The 18,953-nt window shown below is 41.6% G+C and overlaps 2 protein-coding genes across 3 annotated transcripts in view; one reads left to right on the forward strand and one right to left on the reverse strand.

The window, feature by feature from the left end:
* The window catches only part of ano10a (anoctamin 10a), a 35,621-nt gene extending 31,205 nt beyond the window's left edge, over positions 1–4,416 (reverse strand). Inside the window, exons 1-5 of one of the 2 annotated variants that reach the window (XM_061049596.1) lie at positions 4,269–4,416; positions 3,515–3,656; positions 3,243–3,437; positions 2,633–2,767; positions 375–494 (exon numbers count right to left, since the gene is read on the reverse strand). In XM_061049596.1, the coding sequence (XP_060905579.1) occupies positions 375–494; positions 2,633–2,767; positions 3,243–3,437; positions 3,515–3,650 (586 nt within the window). In that variant the 5' untranslated portion in view covers positions 3,651–3,656; positions 4,269–4,416. Of the gene's footprint in view, positions 1–374; positions 495–2,632; positions 2,768–3,242; positions 3,438–3,514; positions 3,692–4,268 lie in introns of those variants that run through there. The other variant, XM_061049597.1, reaches the window with a different exon arrangement.
* Positions 4,417–6,675: 2,259 nt separating this feature from the next.
* On the forward strand, positions 6,676–18,482 carry abhd5a (abhydrolase domain containing 5a). Its single transcript, XM_061049604.1, has 9 exons — positions 6,676–6,813; positions 7,402–7,482; positions 8,597–8,682; positions 10,083–10,458; positions 14,568–14,722; positions 15,049–15,160; positions 15,315–15,501; positions 17,383–17,551; positions 17,589–18,482. The coding sequence occupies exons 1-8, from the start codon at positions 6,782–6,784 to the stop codon at positions 17,470–17,472; spliced, it is 1,119 nt and encodes a 372-aa protein (XP_060905587.1). The 5' UTR covers positions 6,676–6,781; the 3' UTR covers positions 17,473–17,551; positions 17,589–18,482.
* The last annotated feature ends 471 nt before the right edge of the window (positions 18,483–18,953 follow it).

Below are 18,953 nucleotides of genomic sequence, written 5' to 3' on the forward strand. Positions count from 1 at the left end.
TGTGATTCAAACATTGTAACCCCACATTTAATTTGAATTAGCACAAAGACAACATGACCAACAGAAAAAGACAGAAAACCCTAGCGACTAGCGGGTGCATTAGTGCACGAGGCATGGGTAACAGGGCTGCACGATATTTGAACAAGAAAACTGACATTAGGATATCTTTTCTGTCTGCGACATATATTGCGAGATGAAAGATACAAAAATCCAAACCAGAGAAGTTTTTTTATGTACATACTAGGCCTGCATGATATTAGCAAGTTCTTGTGCTTGGTTCACTTTTCTATAACAAAGTTAAGTGTGGTAAATCAAAATGAAAGAGTGCATGTTTGCGATAGTTCACAGACTTAATTAGTACTTCTTCTACTTACCTAGCGGCTGCAGGGACAACTTCACCCTTTTGTACCAGGAGAACGAAAGTCTCTTGAGTTCCTCCATCTCATGGAGAGGGAAAATTTGGATCAGGATCCCTTTGGACTGCAGTCTGCGGACTAGAACGTAACAGAACATTTTGACTTACGTTTTTTTCTGCCATTAATAAACTTAATTTAAAGTTCAGCCGAGCGTTAACCTTCAGAACGTCGCATGATGGTCTGCCGTTATAATCCTTTTTTTAAAGCCCAAAACTAAAAAGTGTGGCACACAAAAATCTCCCATGTGAAGTATAGTATACAGTATGAAACATGGACGTAATCATAGTGACATCACTCATTGATTGCTGAAGCAGAGTATTCCCTGCTGTCCTTGACCAATGACGCAGACCCCTCCAAGTACGAAGCTCTCTCCTGAGATGTTTCCAAAGAAGCCGTTCCTGAAGGCCCTGAGGCCGTTCATCCACTTCAAGGTCTTTGAGGCCCCGACAATGGCCGTCGCCATATTAAAATATTTGTCTAAAACTGACTTCAACCTAGACACGTGCAAGAAGGTGGAGCTGAGGCAGGCCTTTAGTTTCCTGTCAAACAGATACAACTTTTTGTTTTCTTAAACTAGGCTGTAAATATATTTTAATTAGGTGATCAAAATGGGCATTTAAACATGGGTGTTAAACGGACTTCCAGGATAGGCAGCCTCAAGTGGACAGTCGAAGAACTGCAGATTTTTTTGCACATCAACATTGGTATAATTTTTAGCCCAGCTTGGTTCTCATCCAAAATCATACAGCTCCTACCACAATATGATGACATCATCAATATAGGTTCAACATGATGAAGCACAAGATGGAAGTCTTAGCGTTCATCTTCAAAAAGACAGAAGATTATATATTTTAAGCTATATTTAAGATCAATTTGTACAGGATTATGCAAACTAAGATACTCCATGGCTGCATGTCCGCTCTCATAGAGATATTCATACCATCCATGATGAATGAAAATATTGATCCAGTAGGGAGCTGGGTGAAGCTTTTACTGCTTGAGGTCTGAATTATTTGCAAGATGTCTCACTTAGTTTTGAGTGACATGAAAACATCCTCGCTGCATTTTCATCCCTTACTGTTGTTCGTCTGAACAGTCCCAACCGAGTAAACATGCAGCTTCATTTTTTAAAGACAAGGACAGGCAAACAATAGCTGGGAGCCAGCCATTGTGTTCAGGACAATTTCTATAGCAATAATCCCTATTGTCTAATACGGAATGACTAAATACAATCACATGAAAGCTCTATCATTTCATCTGCAGTTTTTCTTTTTGAGTGCATCATTTGTCCATAATGATTACATTCTGCTTTAACACGGTTTTTCAAACACAAGCGCTGAATAGAAGCACACTATCTCCGACTGCGACTTCATTTCTTCCTTATCTTACATTGGGAATATTTCTCTGCATTTGCATATTGATTGTTTCCATACTGAAGCCACAGAGAGAGAGAGAGAGAGAGAGAGAGAGATGGAGGTAGAGAGGCAGCGGTGGGGGAGACATGCTGTGTTCAGGCTGCTCCCAAAGAGAGGGGGAGGAAGAGTCGTGCTGCGTTACTGTCTTGCAACTTCAGAATTTACCTACTGTAAAATAAAAAATAATACCTTTGGAGGTAAACAACCAAATGTGTTAAAATATCTCCTGAAATATTCAAACTTTCTGACAATCTTAAAATGAAGAAAAAAATCATCTGCAACCGAGAGAGGGACTTTTGCATTAATTAATTTTAACCTCCGGTTAAATGTACTCCTGATTAGCTATTGTTCTTGTTAATTGGTTACCATTTGTATAATGCTTCCAATAATTAGCATGAGTAATTGGTGCCTATTCACTCTGCAACATTAGCTCTGGGGTCAGATATTAAAATGATTCATTCAGAGCAGGATTCAACAACTATTTTCATTCTCAATTAATCTTTTAGTTCTTTTCTAAACTGACAATGTATAGTTTGTTCTATAGTATGTCCAGGAAATGTGAAAAAATAGCTATTACAAATCAGTATCTTTAAATTGCTTTTCAAAAAAAATGACCAAAACCGAAAGACGTTTAATATATAAAAAAAGAGCAGAAAATCGTGGCCCGTCTGAAGGACAGTTCTGTGGAATGTTTTACAATAATGTAGTAGGTGTAAAAAGCTCCATTTATCTTTGAGTCATTACATTTATTGGCCTGTTTTTATTTCTAAATGTCTGAGTGAGAGGCGGGTAAAGTCTCACCGATAGATTTCCCGGGATAGAGCTTGGCCGAGTCGTGTCCCGGTACGTGCGTCTCATCTTTGGCTCTCAAAGTGTCCAGCTCGTGCTTGATGATGTGCTGACACTCGGCCATACTGAGGAAGCTGTCGCCGTCCCCTGGAGAGACAGAGAGCATCGGACACAAACGTCAAACACAGACGCCGTGATTTTCATAATAAAAAAGGTGTGTTGGATAACATTTTATCAGCTCAATATGTCTACTTCTTAAAGATATTTGGCATTCATATGAAGGTAAAAACTTGCATAGTGGGGGTTGTCGTTAGCCTCGCCCCATGTACTGAGGCTTAATCCTTAAGAGGTATCCACTTTCCTATCTCTAAAAAATGTAAAAGGCATACAAAGACCCCAGACCCCTTCCATGTGAGCAGGCAGCCATGTGTGAAAAGGCTCTTTTTCTACATTTAAACATGCAAAGTTTCAAAGTGAGCGGTACATTAGTTGAACAAAACATCCAGGACAGGATGGGCAGACACTCCTCGCTGCTTTAAATGAGACTTTTTACTAAAGTGGGTATGTTCACTTGAATGCAGCTTCATGCAGCCCCCCACCCCCCCCATCCTGAACTCTCTACCTTCAAAGTCTTTGAAGTTGTCTTTGTTGGCGCAGGTGAAGCCTCTCATGGATCCGTCCTTGTACTCCCTGAAGAGTCCGATTTCCTCAGCGCCAGCGAGCAGCCTCTGCCACGAAGCCCCGATCAGGAACATGTTGGGGTTTTCTTTCTCCTCGGCCACTCCAAGGCCCATCTGCTCCACCAGCAGCTCAGCACCTGGCGGAAAGCATTTGGATAAATAACACAAAACATGATGCTAGAGAGAAGAGGAACCTGCTTTGATTTTCATACACCTCCATTCTGTTGTCTGTCTCGTATCCTGCTCAGCAGCCATGCAACGGTCTCCTGGTTGGTGTCAGAGGCCAGCTCCACCACCACCAGAGGAGTGAACCCGGAGCCACTTCCGTCGACTGATGATTCCTGCAGCATCGTCTCCTCTCACGGGGGCTCCTGTGCCGAAACAAGAAGGGAGAAATAAAAGCCAGAGAAAATGTCCTCAGAGGGAAAGACAGGGTTTTATTCAACAGCTGATATTTTTATGTTTACGTAGCACTTTTTTTATATTTCCTGTTTTCTTTGGTTGTAATCTTAATGAAGAGACCGAGCAGGATGCATGGTTTTCAAAATGATTAGTTGTCTTTGAGTAAGAATGTTGCACATTACTGTATGTCTGGCTTTGCCATCAGGGAAAAGTTAATCCGCAGTATAACGCTCTGATAGGCTTACACGAGCTGCTCGACCACAGTATGCATAGTACACCCAGCAACAGGCTGATTGTACATGTTTTATTACTCAAACGATCTCATGCACGAGGTGGATGACTCTGTTCCACATCTACGAACTGTAGGCGAAGCAGCCTGGAGAACAGAGAGTCTACTGACAGAAACAGCTGATCGACCATCAGAGCCAACTCACACACACACACACACATAGAGAGAGGGAGGGGCCTTTTGAAAGGAGGGACACGAACAACTAACAGAGGCTTGAGTTGAAAAGTATCGCCGTAACTAATCTGCAGAACTGAGGGTGAGGAAGGTTTCTGTGTACCCGGTACTCACCCAGATCTGTGTCCGTGTGTCTCTGCTGCAGCCGGTGGAGGGGGGGGGCGGGAGCTGATCTGAGAACAGTCAGATCAGATAAATTACCGACATGTCTGCGCAGCCTGACAGGAGCTGCACAGCGGCGAACTTTAGTTCAGTTACACGTCACGAAGCGGCGCAGTGAACTTCATCTGTCACACCCACCAACGTTACCGACAGTCCTACTTGGACGTCATGAACCAGTACCTACTCGTGCCCTCATTGACTTAAACTTCCGACAACATTTTTTTTTCTGTAAGTAGTAAAAATAGCGATCGACGCGGTACAGAATAAATGCAAATTATGCGTTAAAAAAAAAAAGTTTTTTATGTCTATTGAGCCAAATAATCCGAAATCTCTCGAACAAAGTTGAATTTTCCGCATTAGTGCAATGATTAAAAATAATAATAATAATAATCACAAAAAAATTAAACGATATGCTAAGACCAGTGGTTCCCAAAGTGCAGGTCAGGGCCCCATGGGGGGTCGCAAGACTCTGAGAAAGGGGTCGCGAGAATTGTTCCAAAACATATTAAAATGAAAAACTACCTAAATTTACATATTTTAACCATTATTGTAAAAAAATATATACAAAAAAGAGATGACTTATGTTCTACATCTAGCATTTCTTACAATGAATTACTTACATAGAATACTGTTACAGTGTTGAGGCTGTTGTGTTCTTTAGTGTTGTTCTAATCCCAGTGTTTGAATAGACTTATAAGTGTGCCTGGCTGTACGCAACAGCAAATGTTTTAACCACCTCCAGGGATAGTGGGGGTCCCCAGTCTCTAGCGCCCATTTTTGGGGGTTATGTGCTGAAAACTTTGTGAACCCCTTTAATATACGACGATCAAGACGATATTTTTTGTTGAATCTGCAAAAAAAAAAATAGCTTATAAGAATAATAAATTTTGTTTTGCTTAAATTCAATGTTAGCTTATTTTCATCAAACCAGATCTTCATCCTGTTCGATTCCTTTTCCGTTGTATCCAGAAGCTGTTCCAAGTTGTCACCACAGCAGAGCAAATTTGTGTCATCAGTGAAAAGAATGGTTTTGACCGTTTGTGACACTTCACATATATTATTGATATACAGAATGAATAGTAATGGCCCCCAAAACTGAGCCCTGGGGCACCCCACATGTAACCTGCAGCAGTTGTGAGTTATACTTTTGTATTTCGACATATTGTTTCCTGTTCTGTAGGTAGCTGGATAACCATCATGCCATGTGCGATGCCTCTAATACCATATCTTTGTAGTTTTTTAATTAATAGCTCATGATTTAGTGTCGAAAGCTTTTTTTTAAGTCCAGAAATATCCCTACCGCATATTCTTTGTTTTCTATTGCCTTAGTAACTTTTTCTATAAATTCTATTATTGCAAATGAAGTAGTTCTCTTTGCCCTAAAACCATATTGTTGCTCATACACTATATTATGTTTAGTGATGAATTCATCCAGTCTTGTGTAAAATATTTTTTCCAGTATTTTTGAGAACTGTGGAAGCGATGACATGGGTCTGTTAGTTTGAGAGTAAATAGCTAAATTCAGGAAGGCTACAGTAGCCTACAGTGAAAAGCTGAACTAAGTGATAAGACTTATTAGTTTGGCACTTCCTCATTTTAACAGACGGTGACAGGAATAAGCCCTGATTTGTTGCTTTTCATTCTGCAAATCACATTTTGCTGCTGTAAAAGGGCAAATTTGGTCTGATTGGTCAACATATGTTACATTAAATATTAAAAAGACTATCTTAATTTGAAATATTTTCAATAGGCCTACTGATTTTTTTTTTTTAAATGGCTTGTTTTAATATATTTTTTTAAAGCTCTCTTATATTGTGTTTCTTTCTTCATATTGACATGAAGTAGGCTACTTTGAATTACCTTCCTGCTGAAATGTGCTCCTAAACTTACCTTAGCAATAATAGTAAGTCACACAATATGAAATACAAACGTCGACAGTTAACTATGTCTTTCATCTTAATGTTATAAATGAAGTCACTTTGATTCTTTTAAGCAAACATTTTGAGTTTTGTTACATTGGTAATGACTCATTGGTAATGACTCTCGTACTGGTGTTTTGTTTACAATGTAACATTATAGTGCACACCGGAAACTGTCAGCGCAAACCAAATAACCCTGTGTCTTCTGGTGCTACACACAATATATTTGTAAAAAGATAGCAGTCTTGTTAATTGGCTACTTACCAAAGCTCTCTCCTCTACTGGGGAGCAGCAATGTTTAGATACCTAACAGAAAAAGCCACTTCCGCATTTCATCTCGTCCTGGAGCTGGGTGCGCTTGTTTTTGAGTTTCAGACTAGATGCGACAGGCGGGGACTGAAACTTCATGGATGCACCGCTCAACTGAGCTACACTGAAATAAAAAAAAACAAAAAAACAGAAGTGCCCCCTTCGATGACGTCAGAGTCCGTCAGTCCACGTGACTGGAGTAGTTTCTGAAAGGTGTCGTTGCAGTATGGCCGAGCAAGCGGCGACGGGGAACAGAGGGTGAGTAAATCCTCTATCCTACCTCACTCGCCTTTTTTTTTTTTGATACAAGTGTGTCCAATTAAGGAAGCGACTATTAATGTCAGAAAGCAATTGTCATGATGATAACGTCAGCGTGTGTGATTCAGGAGTCGATAACTCCGCATGACAGAGGCGCATTGTTGTTGTCAAACATTAGACAAGTTACCGGTAGACAAGTTTCCAAGAAGTAGGCACACTACACTGAAGTTAGATAAATAAAGTACTTTCCATGTCGCCTTTCTACATGACACTGTGAGAGAAATGTGCTGTCATAAAGACTTTCTGTACCGAAATACTTCCACAGGAATATAACTTTTTTTTTTGTCAAATTACACTCGAAAGGTTAAACTAGTTTCTTCCATAGATAATTGTCCAGATAAGATATGGTTTAGTGCCGATATGTTGTTGCTGTTAGAAACTACTAAATGTTATAAAGCAATGTGCTCCATGTGCCGCCTACTGACAGCTGGAATACAGAGCAGTGTTTGTTTCTGTCTGTCAAAGTCATTCGCCCCCCTTTAACTTCTTCCACCTTCTCTTTTGTGTTTCGGTTTGATTTGTGCGCAGGGCGGTGCAGAGATTGCTGTCTGTTGTTGGTGCTGACAGTGTGGTCAGCAGTGTGTGGGGCTACGTGGACACCACAATAAAGTAAGTCTGGTTTCTCACCATCCTCACGTACAAATATACATTGTAACATATATTGAACAGGCTACTATGACAATGACAAAACAAGGAACTTGCAGAGTCTCTGTCCGTCATCCATTGTGCAGAAATGTCATCCAAGCCTAAATTAATGTTTACAAGCAACATAGTAAAAAAAAAACTATTACATGATTGAAACACAAAATAATTTGAGCAGAAAGCTGTTTGTGATTTTGGATGTTTGGGGTCGCCAGAATTTTGTGAGGTCAAACCAAAAAAAGGTCGGGAACCACAGAGCTACTGTGGGCTCTGGGCGATATGAACCAAAAAAATCATATAAGCCTTTTTTTTTTTTTTTTTTTTTTAGCTGAATGGCGATACATGATATATATCTCAATATTTTTTTTTATCTGTAAACAAATAACAAAAAAAAAAGTCAAATCCACATGAGCCAAATGTCACACAGTCACTGTTATTAAGAGCCAGCTGCACAAGGTCAACATGTGCACCTTACCTTTCAATTAAATAAAATGAAATATACATGCAGCTGTGTTGTTGTTGTTGTTGTGATTCAGGAGGTTTGTGAGGTTTGCTCAGAGAGGGAGAGAGACGGAGCTGGTTGAAGAGGGACAGACTGTGTGAGGAGAAATAAGTGGAAGAACATAAAACCTCATTTTAACGCAACATAAAATTCATTAAAATAAAGCATATTTTCTTACCCTATATTTCGTTATATATATATATATTCGTAATAAAATGTTATATACATAAAGATATTTCAAAAGGAGTAGACTACCTTTCCATCTTTTTTGTAATTGTATGTGGAGGGGGGTCGGCAGGGGTCGTCAGTTTTATACAAAGGTAAAATAGGGGGAACCACTGCCCTACACCCCGCCGCATGAACAAAGCCTGTCTCTGCAATCAGGAATCAGGCTGATGTAAAGGTCATCCCATGCTCTCATAGCACTCCAAACGATAGTGTTTAATTAGCTTTTTACTTGAAACATATGCAGGTTTATTACTCTGTTTATGTCTCCCTGAGGTATACTAGCTATCTGCAGCCTCACCATGTCTTTTCTGTATTTTAGTACGCTCATGTCGGGTTCGTCTGTCCGTGCAGGTGGTGCTGGATCCCTAACTGGCTGCCGTCATGGTGCCCCACCTCTCAGATTCAGCTACAGACTGCAGAGATAAAGATGCTGCGATGTAAGCATCAGCTTTCCATTACTTTGACTTTCCTCATGTGACGTTCAGGAAGTGGGAGCTTTTTTAAAAAAAAAATAAAGATCCATAATAAGAACAAACACTGAGTTCAACAGATAGATGTAGGTAAATATTAATTTCTTATTAGTGCAGTAGGAAGTAGCCTCCTGCTGTGAGGTGTACGTGTAAACAACCATCTCAGGAGGATTTCAGGGACAGCCTGCCCCAAATCTGTGCACATTTTCAGGAGTGTATATGTCTCAAACATTTGTATTAGAAATAGCAATCGTAGACTCACACGGCATGGAATCAAGTAAGTAAAAGCCAGTGTAAGGTCATAATAAATGTACGTATGTGTTCATCTTTTCTTGGTTAGATAATGTCCTCCTGCTTCAAGCTTCCCACTCACTGTGAATCTTTGCTTTTAAAATTGTAAACAAAGTCTGTCTGTGCGGCATGCTGCCCGCTGCACCGGTCTCAGAGAGGAAAAACAACTAAATAGAAATGATCAATTCTTTTCCTGATGGTCTTGTTTGCTTTTGTAGCTCATAGAGAGAAAGTATCATGAGGTTTCTCAGGCCTCTGACGTGAAGAAAGAGATGACTGACTTAAACGAAACAATTTGTCCTGACTAATAATCAAAGGTTCAGGTTTTTTGAACACATCCATTTATTTTTTTTTAAATCTGCAAGACAATTCCTAATACACGAGAGGTTTTGAGTCAAGTCAAGTTTATTTATAAAAGGCTATTCTCCGCACAGAGAGGCTCCTGTCCCACTGGGATTCGGACCTCCTCACAGCGCTAATTGCACTACTATGCAGCCCAAAGGGAAACACTAAAATGGAACATTTAGGAATAACTTAAACAAGGGGTGCCAGATTGGGTTATGTCCCGCGGCCGTGTATGGAGGCTATAGTCCTCGTTGCTGTGACAGTGGGTTCGGAATCGAACCTCGGCCCTAAGCTGAAATATATTATTTTTTTCCATTCAGCTCTCAAATTGATGATTGATTGATGACAAATGATCTGGAGGCAGAAGTATCTGACTGTAGATGTTTTAGCTAACTCGTATTGTCCTTTTTGATCGCTTTGTTGCTCATGACTGACGACAGATTCTGATGAACTGGTTGTTTTTGTGATTCCTGTATTTATGTTCATTGTTGTTAAGTGTTTTATGTCTGAAACCCTGTAATTGTGCTGCTGCCTGTCTTGGCCAGGACGCTCTTGTAAAAGAGATTTTTTTAATCTCAATGAGACTTTTTCCTGGTTAAATAAAGGTTAAATAAAAAAAATTAAAAAAAATTAATCACAGAACTAAAATGACTTTCACAAAACTGTGATGACATTCCTTTATTGAACTTTCCATTCCTCCATTTTCTTGTCTTTCTCTTTTTTTTGTTCAGATGTCGACGGCACGTTCTCCAAACAGTTTGTCCCCGTCTCAAACACTAACCGGCTGTGGACCCTGACTGTAGGCAGTGACCATGTCAAACACAGAACCCCCATAGTTCTGCTGCATGGGTTTGGAGGGGGCGTTGGTCTTTGGGCTCACAACCTGGACGCTCTCTCCCAGCGCGGACCCGTCTACGCCCTGGACCTGCTGGGCTTCGGACAGAGCAGCAGGCCTCAGTTCTCGACAGACAGCCAGGAGGCAGAGGAGCAGTTTGTGGAGTCTATAGAGCAGTGGCGGGCTAAAACGGGTCTGGGGTCCATGATACTGCTGGGGCACAACCTGGGCGGATACCTGGCCGTGTCGTACTCTATCAAATATCCACACAGGTATGTGCACATTATGCACTTTGTCTTTCCTTACAGTTTATGGATGTGATGGGTTTTTATTATTGTTAGGTGCTGATCGTGGAGCTGTTGTACCAAGCGCCAAACGGCTGCAAAGGAATGTTTTTACCGCTAGCCAGTTACTTACATTGGAAAGGTGTAATCACCAGCCACTTGAAAGTCCCCCATTTCATTTGAGCCGGCTCACAATGAATCTCAGGGTATGTTGGGTGACGGAGAATGTACCAGCTAGATCCTGAACAGGAAAAGTGTCGGACACATTTGAAGGAGCCTTTGAATTGAGCAGGCCTCAACATGCTGCAAATGTGCCCTTTGAAATATGCAGCCCCTGAATTGAGACGCAGCTTCAGCGTCACGTTTACAACATATTCAAGTTGGCCGACGAATCAACAGAGTACGACGCGATGACGCCGATGTTTGCCTTTATATCAGTGCAGTATTGTAACGCAAGTACCAACAAACGTGCAGAAAAGAACATGCAGTCCGGACGAAAAGAGAATGAAGCTTGAAGAAGAAAAGAGAATGTAATGCAGGTCCACCGGTCGCTGCTTCCAGATTCAGATTCTTTATTGACCCACAGGGGGAGATTTGCATTGCAGCAGGAGCACAAAGAAGACAAGAAACACAAGGACAAAATCACCATAAAACATAAATGAAAGCAAATTTAAAAAATCAGACAACTCAACAAAATGTAAAACCAAATAAAACAGAATATAAACATCCTCCCCCCTGTGACTTTTCAGGAATTTCCGTGAATAATATCAGCTGCGTTCATACGTCGGCTCACCACAACGTCTTGCAGACAGGAAAAAGTCGTGTAGGTTTGCATTCAAACATGCATCTCAGCCAGATCATTTGGTTTCATTTCAGGAGTGCAGAGCATGTTTAAAAGAGATGTAGTGGTCATACATGATGGCAGTTCGTTTTTTTTAAAGAATTCAAATTAGAATATATCAGTTCAGATTCAAGTTGGTGGCAATCATGTACATGTTTAAAACATAATTCCTGAGCAAACAAAGAAAGAAGAAGAAGAAGAAGAAGAAACAAATGTGTCCGCCACAGGTTGGTGGTGTCCATAACAAAAGAGCAAACAAAGAGTCAACACTCGGGCGCAGATGGCCTGGCGGTTAGGTCGCACCCCGTGTATGAAGGATGTGGTTCTCCAAGTAGGTGGCCTAGTTTTGAGTCCTTACCCGCATGTCATTCTCCAATCTCTTTCTTTGGTTTCCTACTCCGCTGTCCTGTCCAAATAAGGCAAACAAAAACACATTTTTAAAGAGAAAATAAAAGAGAGCCAGATACAGCTTTAATTCATCCGTTGGACAGAAAAAAAAACTTTGCATTAATGAGCATACGTTTGCAAACAGCTTCAAAATTTAAATGACAATATGTCAATATTGTGTTAAAAACCGGTTTCTGCATCCCCCATGTGGCAAAAACTACATGACTGCAGGCTTAATGTGCTGAGGAAGAACATTCAGTAAGGTGCAAATCTTGCACTGAGAGTAAGTGAACCATGAATGGAGATTGTTTTGTAAAGAGTTGTAATGAGCCGGAGTTATTCTTTAGCCGTTACTCAAAAAAACAAAAGAACTCTCTTTGTGTCATGGTGTTTTGAATAATGATTGTCCCCTGTAAGTGTTAGCATGACTTTATGTCAAAATGATTTTATGCCAGCGTGTGTGCAGGATGCAGCTGCAGCAGTGTGCCTGTAAGGTGCAGGCAGCGTGTGATAACAGCTGTGTCCTCAAAGCCTCTCTCCTCCCACCTCCCACCACGCTATCTCTCCTCAAACATCTCCTGCTGCTGCGTCTCCAGCTTTGAGCTTCCAGCGGGCGCCCAACTCTCGCCAAAGGACGTCCGATAAAATGTCCTCAATACCTTATCGGCCTCCTTCATCACTAATTCTAAAAAAAAAAACTCTTGTCCCATTATTGTTATCTCATTGTTCCAACGGGCCTTTAAGTTTAAACACGGCATGCTGTTAATCAGAGACATACTGTGTGTCCGTCTTTTAGCTGAGCCGTGCTCGTTGTTCATGTTGTGGCCAGAGGGGAACGTTTATTATTCAGCATGGCAGATTACATAATTCTGGGGGTGAAAATCATTGGGTTCTGTGTTTAATATCAGCCAGTGTGATGCAGTCAGCACAGCGTGTGGACTGTTTCATGTTGTCACCCAGGAGAAGGAGAATGACGATAATTTGCCTCAACATAGAAAATGTGAATTTACTGGTTTTGCATCTATCTATCCAAATTCTGCTTCATGTTGTGCCATGGTTCCAGTTTGGGGACGTTTACACTCCAAAAGCAGTCTTTGGCTGAAATAATGATGGTAGGAATCAGTTGTGTAGTGCTGCCTAAAGAAGTGGGTATACTCTTATTTGTTCCCCCCAAATTTTTGTTTTTAAGTGTTCTGTCCAGCAGAGGATAAAAAACATCTGATATTAACAGGGACATTTAAGACAACATGTGCATATTTAGTGAATGTGTATTAGCCAATTACAGACAAGAGTAGGGAGCAGGGAGGGTCATCCCTTCACCACCCTTGGAAAAACAAATTGCAGCAAACTACTGAATATGGTCAATGAATGAATGATGTGAATCAGATGTATATTGTATATATGGTTTGTATATTGGTTTCTGTTACGTTCCCCAAGATGGCTAGGGGATGAGGGGAGTAACAATAAATTAAAACTCAGGGAAAAGAAATAGGAACTACATATAAGCAAAGTTTAAAATGATTTATTAACACACTAAATCAAAATGTGCAACACAAAATAAGCTTCTTCTAAAAGACACAAAACAAAAGAGAAGCCAATTCAAAACTAACACTAAAGATATGAACAATAAGGTCTTAATCAGAACACAGAGCTTACACAGAAGGATCACACTAAATTTCTAGTCAAAGACACACTCTGCCCAACGACCCACTGGCAACTGGCAGCCGCCTCTCTCCTGCTCTTTATAGTTTGCCCCTGATTAGTAATTAGCCACAGGTGTGGCTGGGCACTCTGAGGCTGAGGAGCAACACCTGGGGAGCACACACACACAGGAGAGAGAGAGAACAAACACACAAAACTACGGCACGTAACAGTTTCATGTGGGACACATTCGTCTCTGTGAAAGAGAAAACGGTACTTTCACAGACACACAAAACTCTCCAAAGCTTCCTGAAATAATCGGGTTGAGCTGCAGGTGTGAACACTGATAGCCACATATTTGAACCTGACTTTACCTGGTTATTTACCTGCATAACGTCTATGGAGTCTATGTGAGAACACAGCAGGAAATGTACAAGTTCTGTTCAGGAAAATAAGCCATGAGCGAGCAGGCGGGCTTCATCATGATTTCTGTTTACCAGTACGTTCCTCTGAACGCATGAATATTTGTCAAACTACACGCAGCATTGATATAGAGTCAGAAATTGTCATTATAGCATCGGACTCTGTTGCTCTGTCCACCATTTCTGTGTCGTTCTTTTTACATCATGGAGGCTCCGCCCCCCTCCCATCCGACAGGGAAAGTGTCCAGCTCTGAGGTGCGTGTGTGAACCAGCAACTCCTGAAGTTTAGAGAAATTCTCAGAAGGACATGTGAAGACGGCGACTGTGACAGTCGTGCCTGTGGAGCATCAATCAATCAATCAATCAATTTTTATTTGTATAGCGTCAACTCATAACAAGTGTTATCTCGAGACACTTTACAAGAAGCAGGTAAAAACACCTTACTCATTGCTATGTTACAAAAAGCAGGTAAAACACCTTACTTGTTGTTCTTGTTGTTCTGGCAGGCCGTCAGCATGTGCTGCTGTGTCCTTAAAAACCACAAACATCTGATGGAAATTCAGTCCTCTAGAGAGAAAAAGTGGCAAACATAACACTGTGTCAAACAACATGTCATTTCTCTCTGTTTTTTTTTAAGATGAATGTTTTTTTCTCAACCATAAAAAGTGTTTCAAGGCAAAACGCATTTAAAGTAATAATGTTGAGTCATGTTTGTGTGTCAGTGTATTCCGTTTCACTTGAATAAATCAGATAGGAGGTGAATTTGTATTTATTGATTTATTTTTGATTTGTTTCTGGCTTCACAGAGTTAAGCTCATACTGCTGGTGGAGCCCTGGGGATTCCCTCAGCGACCCGACACAGAAGAGGCCGACCGTCCCATCCCCGTGTGGATCAAAGCCCTGGGGGCCATGTTCAGTCCCTTCAACCCCCTGGCTGGCCTGAGATTGGTCGGACCGCTCGGTAAGACTCCGCCTATCACTCTGCATTGAGAATGATTACTGGTGATTCCTTTTGTGCCCCTCGACCTCGGCCCATTCACATTTTCTATGTTAAGGCAAATTATCATCATTCTCCTTCTCCTGGGTGACAACATGAAGTTAGATGTTTTTTTGCACATTTGTAATTACTGTTTTTATGTTGTCTTCGATGTATTGTCCATGCAGCAATTTCCCAGCATCCTAGACAAATTTCTTCCTAGGGAGACGAATAAAGAAACCTTGACCTTGACCTTGACGTTTATGGCTCCAGTCTTGGCGTTGACATCAGAGCATCTCTCCTCTCTGCAGGTCCCACCCTGGTTCAGACTCTGAGACCCGACTTCAAGAAGAAGTTCGCCTCCATGTTCACTGATAACACTGTATCTGAGTACATCTACCACCTGAACGTGCAAACCCCCAGGTCAGTCTCTGATTCCCTGTCCAGCTTCCTGACTGCTGATTGGGTTCATATTTGTTATAATGATTTAGTTGATTACATTCATGGCTGTTATTTGAGAGGTCAAACTGTCCCCTGAATTGTCTTCTTCTTTGACCTTGTTGTTCCTCTGTTACAGTGGGGAAACAGCTTTTAAGAATATGTGCGTCCCCTACGGCTGGGCCAAAAGGCCGATGCTGCAGAGGATGGACAAGCTTCATCCAGACATCCCCCTCGCCATCATCTACGGCTCGCGCTCCAGCATAGACAGCAACTCAGGCAGCACCATCAAAGAGATGAGGCCCAGCTCCCAAGTGGAGATCATAGTAGGTTCTGTATTTTGTATTTCTTAGGGCTGAATCTAACCCTAAAACGCTTCTTTACCTGTCCGTCACTTGTGCCTGTAAGACACATGTTTTCCACACATTCAACGCAGTGGACTGATCTTTTAATGACAGCCCAAGTTGTGCTTTTAAATCAGACTTTGAAAGGACAGTTTTGGGTGGAAAAGTCACCGGTTGTCGCTTTAACTCAAGCTTTCTGCCTCACGTCTGAGCTCGTTCACAGAAAAGGGGGGCATCGAGCGGGTCGTTTGACGCTTCTTCAGCGCAAGAAGGAACCATTTTTGGACACTGGTACTACTTAATGAAAAATACGTGGTAATGACTTTAGTATTTGGTCATATCGAAGTCAAATTCATGTTTCAATATGATTCTTTTATTTGATAAATACCTATGACAGATCTGTGTTATTCTCAGTGTTTTATGTCATAAAACCGGCAGTGTAAAAAAGACTTGAGTCTGGGGTGTGGGAATGGTTTACATGGGCTGCTTCGTTTGTATTACTGTGACTGCAAGGCTTCTCTCTGTGGCATTACAAACTTAACATTTTAATTCCAACCGTGAAACAGAAAACTCTGACTTTAGGCTCGAAACACCTGGCAAACCTGATAATCTCCCTTCATTTTATCCCCCCCCCCCCCTGGAATCAGTTCTTCAACGCTCTTAAAGTCGTGTTGGCGGCAGCAGCCCTCAATACATTCAACATGGCGGGTAGTGTAGTAGGTAACTGTTGCATACATTTCAGGCGTTATCTTATACACCATATTTTATTCTAGCTTGATCTTTTTTTTAACTTTCACGTCAAAATATATGCCCAGCTTTGGGTGCCAGTTGGCCTCGTGGTTCGGTCCCACACAGGCCGTATGTACAGAGGCCCTATGGGGTGCTAATGACTTACAGAACCTGGCAAACTTGCCTGTACTCGTTTCACATTTGAGGCTGTAGTAGAGACATTTGTGATACCTGTATCTGCACCGGAGCTGTGGGTATCTCTCCATTGGCGCACGTCCACAGGATCCTGTTTGTGCATGTCTGTGTATTTCAGCTTGTGTGTGTAGCGTGTTCAAAAACACAGTGTAAAATTCAATTTCCCCTCGCAGCATTAATAAAGTATTTCTTACTACAAGTTTTGTGTTTGTGTAAAAAGCCTACAAAAAAAAACTTGCGTAAAATTGTATTTTGGGGCTTTTTATGCCTTGATTTGAGAGATAGGACAACGGATAGAGTCAGAAATCAGGGCAGAGAGAGAGTGGGGGAATGACATGCGAAAACGAGCAACAGGTCTTGTTCAAACCCGGGTTACCGGCTTGTAGGACTTTAGCATTCATACATTCGTACATGGGGCGCACACACTAACCACTCGGCTACCGGTGCCCTCCAGTAAACATACATTTTAAAAGATTGAATTCACTTCCTTTTTACAGTGATTGAACCTGTTGATCACTGGGGGTTAGTCTGAACAGAGCGGTTGGACATAGAGACGCAGTTACGTTCAGGTTTTTCTTCTACGACTGTTGTTAAAGTGGAGGGTGCATGTTGTTCAGCCAGCCACCTTAACGATGAATTTCTAGGGGAAACAGTGATTTAAAAAAAAAAAGTATTATACTAACACGATCCTCTAGCAGCTGCAGGATTCAGTTCATATTGGAGACGTGCTCCAGCCTGATCTATGATAGCACAATAGTTGAAGAGATTTATTCAAATGAAACTTTTCTCTCCAACTTTGTTTTAAAAAAAAAAAAAAAAAGCAGTAAAGAAAGGAGACAGGAGAAAATCTATACTCTCTCTTTATGGCCTCTCTTTGTCTATTGCCTCCTGGTTTAATCACCCACTTCCCTTCCTGTTTCTCCGTCTCCTGTTCTGCAGACGATCCGTGGAGCCGGACACTATGTGTACGCCGACCAGCCCGACGACTTCAACCGCAGAGTTTTGCAAGTGTGCCAAAAGTTGGACTGAACCCGAGTCCGGGGTGCTGAACTCAGGAGGAAAAAAAAGGGGAGCAGGACTTACAGACATCACTTTAGCAGCAGCCAGCGTGGAAACCCCCGGATCCCACTTCTTCCTCATGCAAGAATGAGAAGTATTTGCACATAAAGACTTTTGAAAGAAGCAGAATTATGTGATCGTGGCTCATCCTGACACGCTGATGTTCACATGTTATGTCACCGCAGAGTCAGTGATTTTCCGTGTAACTCGGAGAATAAGGGCTCTGGGCTGACGACATCAATAAGCCCCCTTTTTAACGCTATTGAGTGATTCATTCTAACTTGATCAAATAGTGCCTGTGGGCCTGCGTCACACGCTCCTTTTGCATTACAGCTGCAGCGCACACATAGAGTCGATGGTACTGCAGCCTCTTCAACACTTGATTGAAGCATTCGTTATACTGGCTTTTCTCACAATCGCCTCTCTCAAATGCAGTCAAGAAAAGAGGAGTTCAGATACTCTGCAGAACACACAACCACAAAGCCTCAGTGTTCAGTGAAAGCACAACATCGTTCATATGCAGCCTGAGTTACAGTAGCTCCAAATAAGCAACAAACGTGTGTTTTTTTGCTAATCATGTTTGCTCTTTGTGTTTAGACTCACTAGAGGACAACCCAAATTCCTAAACAGTTGGGACGTTGAGTAAGGCCCCGTGTCCACCTAGTGTTATTTTTCTGCAACATCAGCGTCTTTTTAAATTTGTTTTCAATGAGGAGAGAACAGTTGCAGCAGAAAGCGGTCGCCTGGAGTAAAAGCGCAGCACCCAGCGTCTTTCACCCCCCCCCCCCGAGCGCTCTGCCTTTTTTTTTTCTGCAGCCGCTCCGAGCGCTCAAATAAAAAAAAAAATTTCAGAATGGCTCTGTTTACTTGTGCGGCGCACTTTTCCAAATGTATCATGTTCCCTTTAGTTTTGCCATCTGCAGATCGTGGCATTGTACCCAAATCCTCCTCGCTCCTATGTCTGATGATCTAAATAAAAATTTTTAAAAAAACATGCAGCTCGGTCATACAGCAACAGGACAGACGTGCAGCGCTTTTCTTCTCAGCGCGCAAAACGCTTAATGCAAGCGCTCCCGAAAGGCACAGCAAGAGCCCGGTAAAAACATCAGGTGGGCCTGAAGTATAGATTAAAACCCAACATTTGATTGAAATCAGCAAATAGGCAACATATGACATTTTCAATCAAATTGAAAATGGATTTTTCCTAAAGCGTTACATTTTCTCAGTTGTGACATGTTTTTGTGCTATTTTCAGTCAAGTATTAGACTTCAAAGTTTTGCAAATCCTCACACTCTGTTTCTTTTTTCACATTTTATTCGACGTCCCAACATTTTCTGGAATCAGGGTTGTATTTTTAGACATGCGATATTGCTATCATATTTAGTCTTAGTATCATACTGTAACAGAGTCGGTGTGGCTGCAGTCAGAAGGTTTGGTTACAGTGTCATGTG

The sequence above is a fragment of the Labrus mixtus genome, chromosome 11 (genome assembly GCF_963584025.1).
Source record: "Labrus mixtus chromosome 11, fLabMix1.1, whole genome shotgun sequence".
Lineage (NCBI taxonomy): Eukaryota > Metazoa > Chordata > Actinopteri > Labriformes > Labridae > Labrus > Labrus mixtus.

Excerpts from the sequence above, each read along its gene's own strand:
- abhd5a (XM_061049604.1), top strand. The coding sequence starts at position 6,782 with ATGGCCGAGCAAGCGGCGACGGGGAACAGAGG. Across the intron at positions 10,459-14,567 it reads TCTATCAAATATCCACACAG|AGTTAAGCTCATACTGCTGG; the intron begins GTATGTGCACAT and ends CTGGCTTCACAG. Across the intron at positions 15,502-17,382 it reads GCTCCCAAGTGGAGATCATA|ACGATCCGTGGAGCCGGACA; the intron begins GTAGGTTCTGTA and ends CCTGTTCTGCAG.